Source organism: Dreissena polymorpha, chromosome 15 (genome assembly GCF_020536995.1).
Source record: "Dreissena polymorpha isolate Duluth1 chromosome 15, UMN_Dpol_1.0, whole genome shotgun sequence".
NCBI classification, from domain to species: domain Eukaryota; kingdom Metazoa; phylum Mollusca; class Bivalvia; order Myida; family Dreissenidae; genus Dreissena; species Dreissena polymorpha.
The window spans coordinates 27,764,398-27,781,307 of NC_068369.1; the positions used below are offsets into that span (position 1 = coordinate 27,764,398).

The following is a 16,910-nucleotide window of genomic DNA, read 5'->3' on the forward strand; positions in this document are numbered from 1 at the left end:
TGAAACGTACTCATGAATTCTAACGCTGAATTGGTCGTTGTCGGCTATTTTTTTTAAAGATATGTTCATATTAATGTCAATATTATGTAAAATTGCCTCAATATTATCAAAGACCTATAGAATACATAGGTCTTTGATATTATTGGAGCTCCTACTAAAAAATCATGTTGAGGCAGGTTTTGTTCAAAGATTTTTCGTATTCAGCAGCGCATTTTACGACATCAAATTTTGGGTGGGAATAAAGCTCTGGTACAGTCTAAATTGGCTGAGTACGTTTTAGTGTATTTTCGTACCTGGGGTACATTTAAGTATAGTCCGCAAACCTAGGCCATATGGTCCGCAAATCTGGGCCGTATGGTCCGAAAAATCTGGACCGCATAGTCTGGGCCGTATGGTCCATGGTCCGTATATCAAGAGTACCCAGGGTACATTTAAGTAGTACCCGACCGTACGGTTTGTTACCAGGGTAAAAAAAATGTTAATGTCAAGCCAGCCTATAACTTAATCGAAATCAATTGGCACACTGATTTTTTTTAAATAAGTTCTGAACAATGCAACGCCAACAACCAAGTTGCTAGGTCAAAGGTCAAGGTTATGTATGGCGACCACTGCCGTGGCACTGCATACTGTACAGGGACGTTTGAAAGAGGCATCTGTGGCCTATGCTACAGTTTTGTTTTTCTTTGAGCATTGTATCATACTTTATATTTTTAGCGGGAGTTTTAGATATACACACAATTGAGTACAAACGTATTGTATGTAAACAATTACATTTAATTAGTCATCTTTTGAAAATCTGTGAAATATCTTTAAATTGAAAGGGGAAGTCGGTACCTTTAAATTAAAGGGGAGCAACTCCAACGAGAACTCTTTGGTTACCAGACAACTCGCCCCAAAGCCAACTCGCCCCAGGACAAGTCGTCCCGAAAATCTGGACAAGTCGCCCCAAATATATTGGACAACTCGCCCCAATCGAAAGACAACTCGCCCTAAATAAAAGACAACTCGCCCCAAATTAAATGACAGCGTGCAACGAAATATTTTTTCATATATATAATACTCTTTGTGAAAAAAATGTATTAAATAACATTTTTGACTTTAAAAGGAATGCTGAAAACACAAAACGAATAATACATGGGGAAAAAAATAAAAATAGAAATGTGTTATATTCATAATTTTATTCATAATTTATAACAATTACAGACTCACGATACTAACATTTGTTTTTATTGAAAACATACAAAGCATCAATTTTAGCATATTAAATGAAATAAATAAAACAGATTTATGATGACAATTCAAAATATTATCAAACATTTCCATTTATTAACTCATTTTAAAAATAATTTTAAAACACAGTTTGTAATGAGCCTTGATGAATAATATCAAACATTTCAAACATCCGTAATAATTAACACAAACTTTCACAAAATATTATCAAACATTTCCAACATCTTTAAAGGGGCCTTTTCACAGATTTTTGCATTTTTTTAACTTATTCATTAAATGCTTTATATTGGTAAATGTAAACATTGGATCGTAAAAGCTCCAGTAAAAAATCAAGGAAAAAATTTAAAAAAGGAAAAGAACTTTGCCCGGAGCAGGTTTCGAACCAGTGACCCCTGGAGTCCTGCCAGAGTCCTGAAGTAAAAACGCTTTAGCCTACTGAGCTATTCCGCCGAGTACACATTCGTGACGTATTTTATACCTTATATAAGCAATCTTCGTAGTTTCACAAAATTTAACGACAAAAACAGAACTCTCCAAATTATTCAATCGTTTCGCGTTGCAACGCTTTATAATTTTTAGGTTTTAAAATCGTCAAAAGATGCATATAATGGCTATATTAGAGCAAGGATAATGTTCAGTATTACTGTTTCCTCACAAATATCACAACTAAAACGAAAACTTACGAATCTGAAACAACTTTTTTCAATTTTGTCAATTTACCAAAGCGTGAAAAGATCCCTTTAATACTTTTAAAACATTACAAACACAGGTTGTAATGAGCCATGATGAATATTATCAAACATTTCAAACATCCGTAATAATTAAACACAAACTTTCACACAGAAACAAGCTTTTAAACACAATGGTTGAAACATTTCTAACAATCAGAAGAAAAAAAAACAACAAATGAGCAATAATTTATTTCAATTCAATCTAGCAACTTTCAGGCAGGCATTTGGTCCATAAATGATGAATATTATCAAACATTTAAAAAATATAATAATGGTAAAACATTACAAACACACAGTAACTTTCACACACAAACAAGCTTTTCAAAAACAAGGGTTGAAACATTTCCAACAATCAGAAAGACATCAAATGAGCAACAATCATGCATTTGGTCCATAAATGCCACTGCATTTCCTCAGTAGGCCGTTGACTGACAATTCTCCGCTCTCGTACGCTTCCCACAGCTTGAAGATTTTTCCATGGAGAGACGTGTTCTTCCTTCGTTGTCGCCTGGATAGCTTTCCTTCTGATACCATCTTCACCTGTGTTGGGAGAAGGGAAGCCTCTTCACAAAGAAGGGTCAGTAGTAGGTAGAAAGGCAAATTGGCTTTCTTGGCGTGCTGATTTAGTTTCAAGTGCCACCCTTCACAGTCATTATTTGTTCGGACACTCCGACCAAACACGCTCCAATTTTCAGGTCCCCACACCGAAGATTTAAGCCATGTCCTGTCCACATACTCTAGCAGGTCGGCAAGGCGTTCGTCTGTTGTTTTTTCTTTCAGTCTGAAACAAATAAAAATGAATCAGTACTATTACAAGAGACCAGTAATTTGTAAAGTAATAGTCTGAATGCACATTTTATCATAATATTCAATCATTTCAGCAGATAGTAATGTTCAATACTAAGGATTTATACAAACGTTTAAAATATATTTGTACTGACAAGTAAAAAAAACTGTAAACACATTCAATATTACACCATGAGCAATAGTTTAAAGCGGTATACATCACCCAAATAACGCAAAGATAACGGTCCAGTGACTTCTGACATTTATCTGAAAGGTTTTATGATCGTTATCAGGTCGTAAAACACATCTGTTATGTGTCACCGGATTAACGGACATTGGTTGATTACCCGATAATATGCAAGTATCCAACAATTTAGATTCATTATTTATGGGGAAACAAAAGCTGCCTGACCTAAAAAATGTAAGACACAACAAATAATTATATTATAAGTTTACTTACCAGAATCACAGCCTATGTGTTGCCATCGCTCGCAGGCATCGCAAGAAACAGCACGTTGCCTCTGCCCAACTGTCTTTCCACAATGTATACAATTTGCCACTTCTGCCATTGCAGAAACACAAACACAAAACTAACTAACACTAGAAAATTATTGTATCCGACATCAAATAAGCACATATATGTTTGAACACGTGGCAGATGCACTGAAACCCACACAACTATATAGCAATCGTATTCCAAGTCACAAATAGTATTGTCCGACACAAACAAAACACATACTTTGGGCTCATTCAGATACCCTCTTTATATATAGTCAGCCCTTATAATTACTTTGCAAACAGCATTGTTGTCTGGTTAAGCGTGTTACCTTATTTATTCTTTAATCACGCCAAACTGTCATACCGTTTGTCTTATTAATAAATCTTTGACCAGACAATGAAAGCATGCCGGCTTAATTAATTTTCGTCAATTCACACGTTTTCAAAACATAACTTACACAAAGACATTCCATTATTCTTTAATTAAACCAAACTATCATACAAAATGTCTCATTAAACAATCTTTGAACAGAAAATGAAAGCATGCCGTCAAAATAAACGTTTAACATTTCACACGTTTTCAAAACAAGACGAACTAAATGGGGCTTATTTTAATAAACACAATCATAAAAAAGCTAATAACAATTTCTTACTAAAAGCAATCCGGTATGTAAACAATTATTGAATTACAAAGTTTTACAATATGAAATAAAAAAAAAAACATCATACAACTACATTTCCTAAAAACAATAATCACGAATATTAATACATTAAACTTAACAAATTTTATATGAACAAAATTTCTATAATACTATATATAAGAAACAAAATTGGGGCGAGTTGTCTTTCGATTGGGGCGAGTTGTCCAACATATTTGGGGCGACTTGTCCAGATTTTCGGGGCGACTTGTCTTGGGGCGAGTTGGCTTTGGGGCGAGTTGTCTGGCTCCCGAACTCTTTATAGGAAATAGAATCCGAGATAGCCGATGTATCACGATTGAAGAAAATGTTCATTCTATACATAGATGGTGACGTCACTACGTTATTGTCGGTGTGTACACAATGGAAAATGTTTCACCTGCGCGCATGCGCATTAAAGTAAAATTCAATGGCGAAAATGTTTACATATTATCGGCGCTTTCTGCTGAATTCAACCCGTAACATGTGATAGACAAGCTAAAATTTATTGTCCATGCGTTTAAACATACGTTGTTCTCTGAAAACATAAACAAACAATATATTTACCTGGCTCAGGTGAAATACAGGTAAGATGTCGAAATTTCAAAAAAGTTACTTCCGTAAGTTCTGACTCCGCCATTTTATTCAGTATGTTGTTATTGTACCGTGGAATAATTGCCTATAGATCGTTTATATGAGGTAGTAGTTTTGAAGATTCATACACAGTTAGTTTATACTTATTGTCAACGTGGCGACATTTTAATTAACAACACCTGCGTTGTTAACATTGATTTGTTTCAACTGTCCTTATTGAAAGACAATACGTGTAATGTTGCTTATTTTGTGTTATTAATGTCTAGACCCTTAAAGGGATGGTTTAAAACACAAGACCCAAAGAGGGATAGATTTTTACACACGTTTATTTACTACTGCTATCAAAGCGCAACTAACTGAATGAAATACAAGCATATGACTGTAGTGTTTTCACGGTTAGCTCTTTGGGGTTAGCTCTTTCACAACCACTACAGCAATTACTAGCAACGACAAGATACTAAACTACTCACATGGGCATCAACTGGAATGCTTGTCAGGATGCACCAAACGTCCTTGTCGTCTTCGAGGGAACTCGTCGGCTATACTCGTCGGTTGCACGTCACAAAATGGCACTATACATGTACTTCTGGGAATACACCTCCAGGCAAATACGTACTTAAACACACAGTCACCGGCTTACATACACATATACTTCTGGGAATACACTTCCAGGGAAATGCGTGTTATTGACACAATCACAGGCAACTCACAGACTCACATACACAGTCACAGTCTCACTTATATCTTCTGGGAATGGCCTTCCAGGGAAATACGTGTTGAACACACATAAAATACAATATAATACATTATAATACAATATAACCTATACTCAGGCTCACAATTACTCACTCAGGCTCACATTTAATCCAAGCAATACTCGGCTTGGGAAAATATGTCTACTCGCATCAGTCACCCGTGCATAAGAGACCGTACAAACTCGTGCTGCCCAGCATGTACTATACCGATTTTTCGCTGGTTCCCAATCACGAGGTATGTGCGCATTTTGTAGACCGGGCACCGGCACAACATAACATACCGCCAGCTTCTATTGGCTGAGGCGGGGCTTATCATGCATGCATCGCTGACCATTACGTCCCTCCTTTATTTTAAGATTGAAGTTTAACAAATATAGTGTACATGATATACATTCTTAGTTTGCTTATGTTAAACATTATTTCAAATTTCAGATGATTAAATTATTTATCTACACGTGGAGTTATACGATAATTATGAGATACGGCCATGAATTGCTTTATTTTTGAAAAATTAAATTGTAATTCGACGATCTTCAAATAACAAGATTAAACATACAAACTATCATACAATCATGACAACAATAACTAACAAACAAACTGTTCAAGCAAGCTAATTGTTCAAAATGTCATTTTCTCCCTAACTTCCTGGAAAAATGTTCATCTACCAGGTGTTCCTAATTCACAAATGTTTGTAAACATGACAAATTTCTGATTGGAAATGCCGTGCCATTCCTCCCTCAATGAATGGGAAAATGTTATGCAAGTTTATGGGCGTGGTGTTACAACATGTCTGTGATGCAGACTGACTCATTGACCGGAGTGCGTGCGGTTGTTTTCTCTGGAAACGCGAGTAATTAATTTCAGGTTAACTTTGACATTATTACGTGGTTAATTTCCTCTGGAAACGTGATTCATTAATTTCATGTGAAATAACACTGTTTAACTTTGGCATTATTATGGCCTCAGTCAAACTGATTTTAAAGCACTTTTCACAAAATTAATAATTTTAATCGTAACCAAGTAAATGCATTCATTTAACACACACATGCATTGAAAGTTTTCGCAGTCACTCATCGTAATGTCAAGGCGGTCGACGATTCTTCCGCTGAGACCGTCGTGTTCGGGAGGGTGTGGTACTGCGATAATTAACTGTTGCGTCCTGGACATCTGTTTGAACTGGCTTGAAATGTGATGCGTCCTGGCGAAACAGTCTTCCTTGATGTTCTATCGTTATTGTAGAACCGTTCTTTTTAATGACTTTGCCAGGCGTAGAATTAAATGGCGTATCCAGTTTATGGCGGAGTTTTTGTCTTACTAATACTTTATCGCCTATGTTGATTGGAGACGTTTTTGATTTCCGTTTGATATCTGCATTTCGTTTTTGATTGCTTTTTGCATCTGAGTCCCTTTTTTGGACATGTTCATCGTTTTCTGGTGCTCTGAATATCAGAATTTTAGTTTTAAGTTTCCTTCCAAACATGATTTCTGCTGGTGAGCGGCCTGTGCTAGGATGGTGTGTGCTACGGTAATTCATAAGGAAGTTGCTCGGACCTTGTTTCATCTGTATTCCTTCCATACCGGCCGTTTTCAAGGCTTTCACAAGAGGCTTCATGAACGCTTCTATTAGACCGTTGGCTTGTTGGTGCAACGGTGTTACTCTGCTGTGAAATTTTGGCTGTTAAACGGTGCTACGTTGTCCGACTTTACTATGCTTGGAATCCCCATCATAGCAAATATTGTCTCCAGTCGAGATATCACTGTATGTGCTGATACATTTCTGATAAGTTCGACGATTGGGAATCGGCAGTAATCACATATAACTACCATTGTGTAATTGCCATTCGGAAAAGGACAGCAAAAATCAATTGATACTTCATCCCATGGTCCCTTGGGTAACGGACTTGATTTTACTGGTTCAGACTTGTTATTGTGCGGAGACGCTGATTTCACATTCGGTAACTCAGAACTAGACATTGTGGTAACTGTTTGAGTCCAAATACAACATCAAAGCCTGCGTCAGCGTCAGTACTACTTCCGGTTTCGTTTTCGTAAATTTCGTGTACTCTGTATTTAGAGGTTTTTTAGTTTTCTGCACACATCTTTGAAGTGATTAAGTTTATGGCAATATCTGCACTCCTTCCTTTGAGCAGGGCACAGTGATTCATGAGGATATTTACCTCCGCAGTTTCTGCATACACTGTTTTCAATCCTGGCGTCCTGATTGTGACTTTGCTCTTGACATATGCCTGCTTTGAGTACTACGATTCCGAGGCGTAAATCTTAGTTTGTTGACGCCGTCGTGATTTGGCGATTCTTTGGTCCCCATTGCCTTTGACTGTCTCTCTGCGATTTCCATGGTTCGAGCCATTGTTAGGACATCACTCAACGGCTTGTCGTCTTCAAGACATTTTAACCTTTATTTCTTTGACATTAGTATTGTACTAGTTAACATTTGATTTTACCATCTTTATCTCCAAATTCGCAACTTTTGGCTTTTTGCCTTAATTGACAAATTGATCAATGGATTCGTTTTGTGTCTGCCGAATGCTTCTAAATTCATATCGTTCAAATTCTTTGTTTTTCTTTGGATTAAAATAGTTCATCAATTGCTGTTTGGTGTCATCGTAATTTCCTTCATCATCTGAAAGATCCAACGTTTGATAGATGTCGTAAACGTTGTCGCCAGCGTAATGTAGAAGAAGAGCTTTTCTTTGCTTTTTGCTTTCGATGCTTAATCCCACGAATAAATTTTCAAGTTAAGATAAGTATTTTGTCCATCATACACCGAGGGAACTTTCTTCCCCGTATACGTCAAATTTTGGAAACGGAGTTTGTCCAGTCATTTTTAAATTACACAAATTTATCCAATATCCTCGTCGCCAATGTAATGTTGCTTATTTTATGATTATTAATATCACAATAAATGTCTAGACCCTTAAAGGGATGGTTTAAAACACAAGACCCACAGAGGGATAGATTTTACACACATTTATTTACAACTGCTATCAAAGCGCAACTAACTGAGTGAAAAACAAGCATATTACATACCGTCAGCTTCTATTGGTTCAGGCGGGGCTTATCATGCATGCATCGCTGACCATTACAATACACATCAGTGCCTTCCCCAGGCCATTTAAGCGCCCCTTGCCGGGGCGCTTGAATTTCGAAATCAGAGTCCCCGGGGCGCTTGAAATTTTCCGATCAGTGTATTCTTCAGTAAAAGAAAGTGGAGATTGTCCAAAAAAATCAAGGTTTCCCTATCAGTGTATCAATATTCCCTGTTTTAAAAGAGCACTCGGTACCTACTTTCACAAGTAATCGCTATAAACACCACATGGGGTAATGGATAATCCACTGATAAGAGAATAGCATGACGCGCGTATCGATTATTCTAACATTACACGGTCATTTAAATGCTGACAAGGATGTATCTGGTAACTTTCCAGTCGTCAAACTGTGAAGTTCATCGTCCAATCGGTTACGCGAATGCTTATGGGGGCGGGGTTAACTATCGACCATTATTTTTGATTGACGTCGGGCATGAAATAAGAGTTTATCGCAGCTTGATTAGCAAATAGTTGTACCATTTGAGTAATATAAAACCGGTAATTAGTACAGTGCACAACATTAAAGACGGTTTCGGGCATCATCATCACACCTTTTTACTGTAAACAAGTGTTACCTATGACTCATAATTAATACGAGAAATTAATTGCAAGTGGTAAACAATTAATTATTATAGCGGTTACAATTATGTGATAACAATTTATTAAATTCCAGAACATGTATATTTCAACATGTCCATTTATATAACTGATTCACCTCGTTTTTTTGACATTTATTCGACACGTAATGCGCTTTAACAAATTTTCGTTGAATTAATTACGCACACTTGTAAATGTTTCGTCCGATAATCGATAGTTAGAAGACTGATGATGGCAACCGGCCGTGATCCTCGTGGACAACGTGAATTTCATGCATAATTCCGTCAAAACATTTATTCGACTCGTAAAGTGTGTAAACAAATTATCGTTGAATTTATTACGCAACGGTTAATATTTGTTGAAATCTCAAATGGGAATAATTAAATTTGTAATCCGAAACCCATTACCGTAAGTCGATGTTAACGCGATTTTAATCCGAAACACACTTCCGAATGTAAATGTTACCGCAACGTTAAATATTTTTGCTTCAAATAAGCAGTGCAAATTTATTTTGTGTCGAATCTTTTTCTCAATTAAAAAGAGCGCGAAAATTATGCAGCATGTACAACGTCGCGTCTATTGCATACAAATGACGTGTATTGAGCGTTTTAACAAGCACACAACAGGTCAGGGGATTGACGCATATTCAGAGGCAATATTTCATCAAATCTATAAATAGTCACTTAAAAAATGGCAAGGTTTGTGTAAAAGAAATAACTGAAAGCTTTTATCGTAAATATTTACCAGAAAGAGATTGATAAAAACGGAATAAACGGGATTATCGGGTAATAAATAGAAACTTGAAAAATAGTAAGTATACAGTAATAGAGTCGGGTTGAAACGGATGTATTGGGGAATCGTTCGAGTCGGGATTTTACTATTTGTGCGGAAAAGTTTTAAAACAATTAAACAATAAAAAAAAATATTTTTAAATGACTGGGGGATTTTTTTGAAGAGTCATAGTGCACCAAATGACGTCTTTTGACGCTGTTTTTCTTTGAGTTATAACGCACCACAGAACGTGAATTGACACGTTAAATTAAAAAAAATCAACGTCGGGAGGGGACACCCCTCCCGAACCCACCCCCGGGGCGCCTGAACAAATTCCTGGGGAAGGCACTGCACATTGAGGGTTTTATTATAAAATCATTAATAAAATATAACTTAAAAGCAAAGCTTTAGACAAGATATGGGGTCATATTCTTCCAATCCTACCACTTTGTTCAATTATCCACACATTCCAATCCTAACCATTTTTTAAATTGTTCACACCTTTTAGGTGTAGTTGCCCCACACTGGTATCTTCTTATAACCTTTCACCCAATAATTTACTGACCCTGTATCACACAGTGCCAATTCAGTAAGAGGCAGCCGCAGTGCGATTAATTGTAATGCGTGAGTGGCTTCTGCACTGCTTTACTTTGAACTGGGCCTGCTTCGATTTTCTTGTTGGTAATACAAAATTGCTTATTTGAATGACACAAATTCTAGGTTGGCATTAAGAAATCAGCATATGTAGCTCTTTTGTTTTAGGTGTAAAAGGAAATTAGTAATTTGGATAAGTTTCACTAAAAAAAATTATGCTTCATTTTCAAATATTTTTAAACAAATCTTCAATTATTGAGAATTGCTATTTGCCAATAAGATATGTAAGTAGCCAATGGGTAAGTTTCCTTAATGTAACGCTAACATAAAAATATAGCTGTGGCGTAGTACCGGTAGATACAATGTCCCTATAGCAGAAGAATATGACAGGTTCGATTCAAACTGTGGGAGCGTTCTTTAGATCTCCCTGATGACAACAAATACTAGTTTTACCCAGGAAACATATTAGTAAGCATTTCAATAAGCCATAGTTTTGTATGAAATCGAGCTTAAATTAAGATGTTTATACTTAACACAGATGTTTTCTATTTCAGTGAGCCACAATGCAGTACTACGACAGCAAATCCCAGCTGGACGGGAGTGACCTCGACTCCCAGTCGGCTTTCGAGATGCGGCCCTGGCCCTCCCACTACTCCTCCCAGCTGAGTATCACGCCTTCCTACAAGAGTTATCTGTCCACATACACCCAATCCCAGGCTTCCTTCTTCATTCTGCCTGTTACAGCCGAGACTCCGCAGGAAAGATGGCGGTCGCAGCACAATTGGGGCTTTGCTCTGTGTTCCATGTTTATTAATCCGATCTTCGGTATCGTGGCACTACTTTTGGCAGGTATAGTATACTGTGAGATCATTATTATTTGTGGGATATAATTTTTCGTTTATTTTGTGGGTACTTTATAGTTGTAGCACACTTTTGGGTTTGTGCTCTGTGTGCCATGTTTATTAATCAGATCTTCGGTATTGTGGCTGTGCTGCTTGCAGCTACAGTATATGTTCTAGTTGTACAGAGTTTGTTTTTTTGTTCTTATTTTACCCCCATAACCATTGGTAATGGGGGCTATATAGGAGTCACTTTGTCGGTCGGTCTGTCTGTCCCTAGAATTTCTTCCGATCTTCACCAAACTTGGTCAGAAGTTGTATCTAGATGATCAAGGTCAAGTTTGAATATGGGTCATGCCGGGTCAAAAACTAGGTCACGGGGTCACTAAGTGCTTTTTAAACCAAAAGTTTGTCCGGACCATAACTATGTCATTTATCGCTAGATTTTAAAATGACTTGGTACATTTGTCCACCATTATGGGACGGTGTGTCATGCAAAAGAAGTACATCTACCAAGGTCAAGGTCAAACTTGGAGTTCAAAGGTCAAATGCTTTTCCGGGCCATAACTTTGTCATTTAATGTGAGACTTTAAAATCATGTGACACATTTGTTCACCATCATTGGACGGTGTGTCATGCGAAAGAATTACATCAATATCTACAAGGTCAAGGTCACACTTTTAGTTCAAAGGTCAAAAATGGCCATTAATGGGCTTGTCCGGGCCATATCTATGTCATTCATTGTGAGATTTTAAAATCATTTGGCACATTTGTTCACCATTATTGGACAGTGTGTGATAAGAAAGAATTACGTCGCTATCGCCAAGGTCAAGCTCACACTTAGTTCGATGGTAAAAAATGGCCATAAATGAGCTTGTCCGGGACATAATAATGTCGTTAATTGTGAGATTTAAAATCATTTGGCACATTTGTTCACCATTATTGGACAGTGTTTCATGCGAAAGAATTACGTTGATATCTGCAATGTCAAGGTCACACTTTGAGATCAAAGGTAAAAAATGGCCATAAATTATCTTGTCCGGGCAATAACTATGTCATTCATTGTGAGACTTTACAATAATTTGGCACATTTGTTCACCATCATTGGACGGTGTGTCATGTGAAAGAATAACATCGATATCTCCAAGGTCAAGGTCGCACTTTGAGTTCAAAGGTCAAAAATGTCCGGGCCATAACTATGTTGTGCATTGTGAGATTTTAAAATTATTTGGCACATTTGTTCACAATCATTGGACAGTGTGTCATGCAAAAGAATTATGTTGATATCTCTAAGGTCAAGGTCACACTTTGAGTTAAAAGGTAAAAAATGGCCATAAGTGAGCTTGCCAGGGCCATAACTATGTCGTTCATTGTGAGTTTTTAAAATCATTTGGCACATTTGTTCACCATCATTGGACGGTGTTTCATGCGAAAGAATTATGTCGATATCTCCAAGGACAAGTCACACTTTGTGTTCAATGGTAAAAAATGGCCATAAATGAGCCTGTCAGGGCCATTACTATGTGGTTCGTTGTGAGATTTTAAAATGACTCTGTACATTAATTTTGTTCACAGTCATTGGACAGCGTTTTATGCAAAAGAATTCAAGAGTTCAAAGGTCAAAATGGCCATAAATGATAATGGCATAATAATTCTTCAAAATCGCCATAAATTAGCTCGTCTTGTTTTGTGAAGACAGCATGCAAAATATTCTGTGTCAATGCAGCATGTGGGGGTATACGTCACGTCTGTGACAAAGCTCTAGTTTCCCCAAATGGGATCTTTAAATTCTCAATTGAAGGTTTAAGAAAGAAATTTTACACTGTCCACAAAAAAGTGAGTTTTTATTAAGCACAACATTTACTCTATGCAACTCTATGACGTGATCCTTAGTGATTATAATAAAAAAACAAGAAAAGAAAAGCATAAAAAGTAAACAGCAATTGCAATACACAACTACAAATCTAGACTTTCATATTGAAAATAACTTATAAATTCCTTCTATAAGGGTATATTGTTTAAAGCATGCGCATCCAAAATGACTCTCAGAGCTCCAGATAAGGGCCGTACAGCCGTAAATACGGCTTTTTCATGAAGGTTTACGCATTTATTTTTATAAACTAGACGTACAATTATGACTTTTATATCCCTTTTAGGCATTTACGAAAACAATCTGGCCGTACTGATACGTCCGCGTCAGCGCGGCGTGATTTGTTGGTCTCTAACCTAACGGTGCTTTTTGTTTATTTAAATTACCGAAAAGTTGTAGACTTGGTTCCGATATTATTGTCTATTATGTCGCGTGATTTCCAGATTCATGTAAACCAGTCAAAAACAATATGTATGCGCGCAAGTGAAGGCCGGCTAACTTTCGGTTTCAAAAAAACACTTTGTTGTCATATAATGGCTACATACGGTCGTCTAACGATCCTGATATTCAATATGTCAGCCCAGAAAAAGACATTGTCGCCCTGATATTAACAATTTGATTGCATCGGTGGCTACTTTGCAACTTTGACAGTTAACTGCTAAAGCAACGATTCTTTTGAAATGAGACAGTGACATTAGTGTTTATTTACTTAGATTACTAGTTGGCTTGTGTTTTCTTGTCAAGAAAAATGAAGAAATAGTATTTAGTCAAGCGTTTTAATGTGTAGTTTTATTTGTATAATAATGCAGAATGGAAAACCTAATAAAGTAACTGTTTAAGAAGCTAAATATATTTAATATAATTGCTGCAAATGATTCTGTAAAGTCAGTTATATACATTTCAATATACAAGAACACGGGCAGTACAGTACTACCTGTATTTTTGGATATGGTAGTACAGGTACTTATTGATTTTCAACGTTACTCCTTTTCTTTCTGTCAGTGGCAGTACCGTTACTAATTTCACAAATCCTTATCTGGAGCTCTGGACTCTTTACAGTGATGATTAATGTAAATATCTCCTGAAATATTTGAGGATTAATGTACTTTACTGACATGTGCATGATTTATTGTTCCAGAGATGTCCAAGGGTTACTTCAACAAGAAGGAATACATTCATTGCAAGCACATATTATATCATTCATGCACTAGACGCTTTAAGTCATTAATTAAGCTTATGTAATCATGTGACAAACAAGATAGAACGTCCAAGCCAAGACAGGTATTTTTAGCTTGGCTGTTTTCGGAGAAAACTGGAGGTATTGTCATAGCCAGCTCGTCGTCCGACATCCGCCGTCCGCATCGTGCTAAAACCTTTACATTTTGTTAAGGTTTTGAACATTGGCTCTTAAATCAAAGTGCTTCAACCTACAACTTTGAAACTTCACATGTAGCTGGACCTTGATGAGTTCTACATGCCACACCCATTTTTGGGTCACTAGGTCAAAGGTCAAGGTCACTGTGACCTCTAAAAAAAATAATCTGACAGGCTTTCGCAGCCGAGTGTGGCACCCGTTATGCGGTGATCTTGTTGAATGTATAGGATGTGTGCAAGTTACTCCCCTTTTACTGCAATGACTTATTTTAACTAGTGAATAATTTGCAATAAATGTGTTATTGTTGCAGAAATGTCCAAGGACTACTTCAACAAGAAGGAGTATATCCAGGCTTCCAAGTACGGATCGTACGCCAAGGGCGCCGCCATGGGGGGGATTATAGTCACTTTGATCGTGATTATCCTCATCATAGCACAGGCTATACATTATCACCTCAAGTTCAACTATTAGCACAGGCAAAACATTATCACAGCAAGTTCAACTACTGATTAGGCCAGCAGTGCTTTGATTTTAAAGTATATATATTTTCACCTGAAGATCAACTACTGATGATATCAGTGCTTTGATTTTACATTTTCTGTATATATGTGGACGATTGAAAATTCAAGCTATACATTATCACCAGAAGTTCAACTGCTGATGATGTCAGTGCTTTGATTTTACATTTTCTTGACTTGCACTCACCAACTGATTCTTAGAGTTAAGTCTGAAAATAAAGAATGGTCTAAGAACTGATATTTTCTTAAAAGATTTTATTGTTGAGTCTTACTTCACATTTGATACCTCAAATTACATTATCCTTCATCTAGAACAGTATGCAACTTTTTTTTTCTTCACCATTTTGGGAATAGGGCCGGGTCCCTTTGGATTGGGAAAATTTGCGGCGTTTTGACCAAAATTGGGAAATAAGTGTTGTTGTTATTTTGCTTAAACAGGCTTCAAAATTGAGAATACAGTATTATATTTACAAAGGTTGAACTTATATGAATGGGAGATGAACAAAATATTCAGAACTAAAAAAAAAAAAATTCAACCTTCCATTGGGAATTTTTAGCTCCCATTTGGGAAAAAATATACACTTTTTTCCATTGGGAATTACCGGACCCAATTTTGATATGCACTGTTGATAGCCTGCGTCTATTTAAACGATCTTGAGTCCGAGTCTTTTCTTGATATTTAAGTTTTAGAATTGTTTGGTGAATACGGGACATGGAATTCTGGGACAATAGAAAATTGTCAATGTATATTATTATCATGTATATATCCGAACAAGTAGATGGACTTCATGAAAGAATATCATGTATATTTTTATGTTTGATGCTTTTGATGTCTTGGTGTATTAATTTTGGAAAATGATAAGTTAGAGAATGTGTTTTGTTATGTCTACTTTTATTAACAGCGAATGTCCAATAAACACGTATTTTTTGTAACATTTTTCCCAAGGGAAAACAGCTGACGTGTTAATGAAATTCCTTATTTACGCCAAATTTAATTGAATCGACCGAATATGTGTTAATTTTATTAATCAAAGAGCATAGCAATTGTTGATAGTCTGTTGTACTGCATTTTCGTACCAGTCCTATATATTTCATGTGTGACCTCATATAAATTTGTTTTTTTTATTGATAAAATGTACAGAAATATTCAACTTTGCAATATCATTGATTCATGAAAAAAGCTGATTCTAAAACTGCATAATTAATTTTGAATAGAGATTTGGATAGTTTTATATAGACTCAATACATATACTAAAGATCTTGTTTCCACTTGGACGCTTAATTTTTTTGTTCACCTTAACTCTTCTGAATATTTTGGTCGAGTTCTCAATATATTTTTTTCAAATTTGATCATGCTATTCAGTTTGCGATATTATTTGCTTCATTTGCTCATATTTGCTTAATGAACTGTAAAATAACACACTCAAATTATCCCCCATCCCCCAAAAAAATAATTAAAAATAAATGAATAGAGAGTTCGTAGATTTCTGCGTATAATCTTTTATAATTAATGTGGGGAGACAAAAAAAAAGTTAATGACCAAACAGTTGAACCAGACCTACCCAAATGACTTTTGTTGACGTTGTGAATGGTTTCAGTAACTGGACACAATAAATTGTTCGTCTAGTTAAATGTACTTAGAGGTATTTAATTGTCCATTTATCAAGATTTTATGTTCTCTCGTACATTATATAATAGTGTTTTATATTCCATATGAGAATGGAAAGCTTACCAACTGGTAATTCTTATATAACAAGTGCGTTAATAGTTATAAGGACCTTTTGTTTCCTTTCTGCTGGGATCACGTTATGCATGACAAGTATATGACAATTGTAATTTGTAGTAATGTTTATACTTCTAATTTGGAATTCAATGTTTAAAACAAAAGTGAAGTAAATTTTCTGCATCTAAAAAGACAACATACAAACATGAATGAAATCTATAGATAGCTTAATTTTAGTAGGTCAT

The 16,910-nt window shown here is 36.2% G+C and overlaps 1 protein-coding gene across 1 annotated transcript; it reads left to right on the forward strand.

The window, feature by feature from the left end:
- Nucleotides 1-4,317: 4,317 nt before the first annotated feature.
- LOC127860723 (uncharacterized) lies at nucleotides 4,318-16,608 on the forward strand. Its single transcript, XM_052398991.1, has 3 exons — nucleotides 4,318-4,509; nucleotides 10,895-11,189; nucleotides 14,735-16,608. The coding sequence occupies exons 2-3, from the start codon at nucleotides 10,904-10,906 to the stop codon at nucleotides 14,893-14,895; spliced, it is 447 nt and encodes a 148-aa protein (XP_052254951.1). The 5' UTR covers nucleotides 4,318-4,509; nucleotides 10,895-10,903; the 3' UTR covers nucleotides 14,896-16,608.
- Nucleotides 16,609-16,910: the final 302 nt, after the last annotated feature.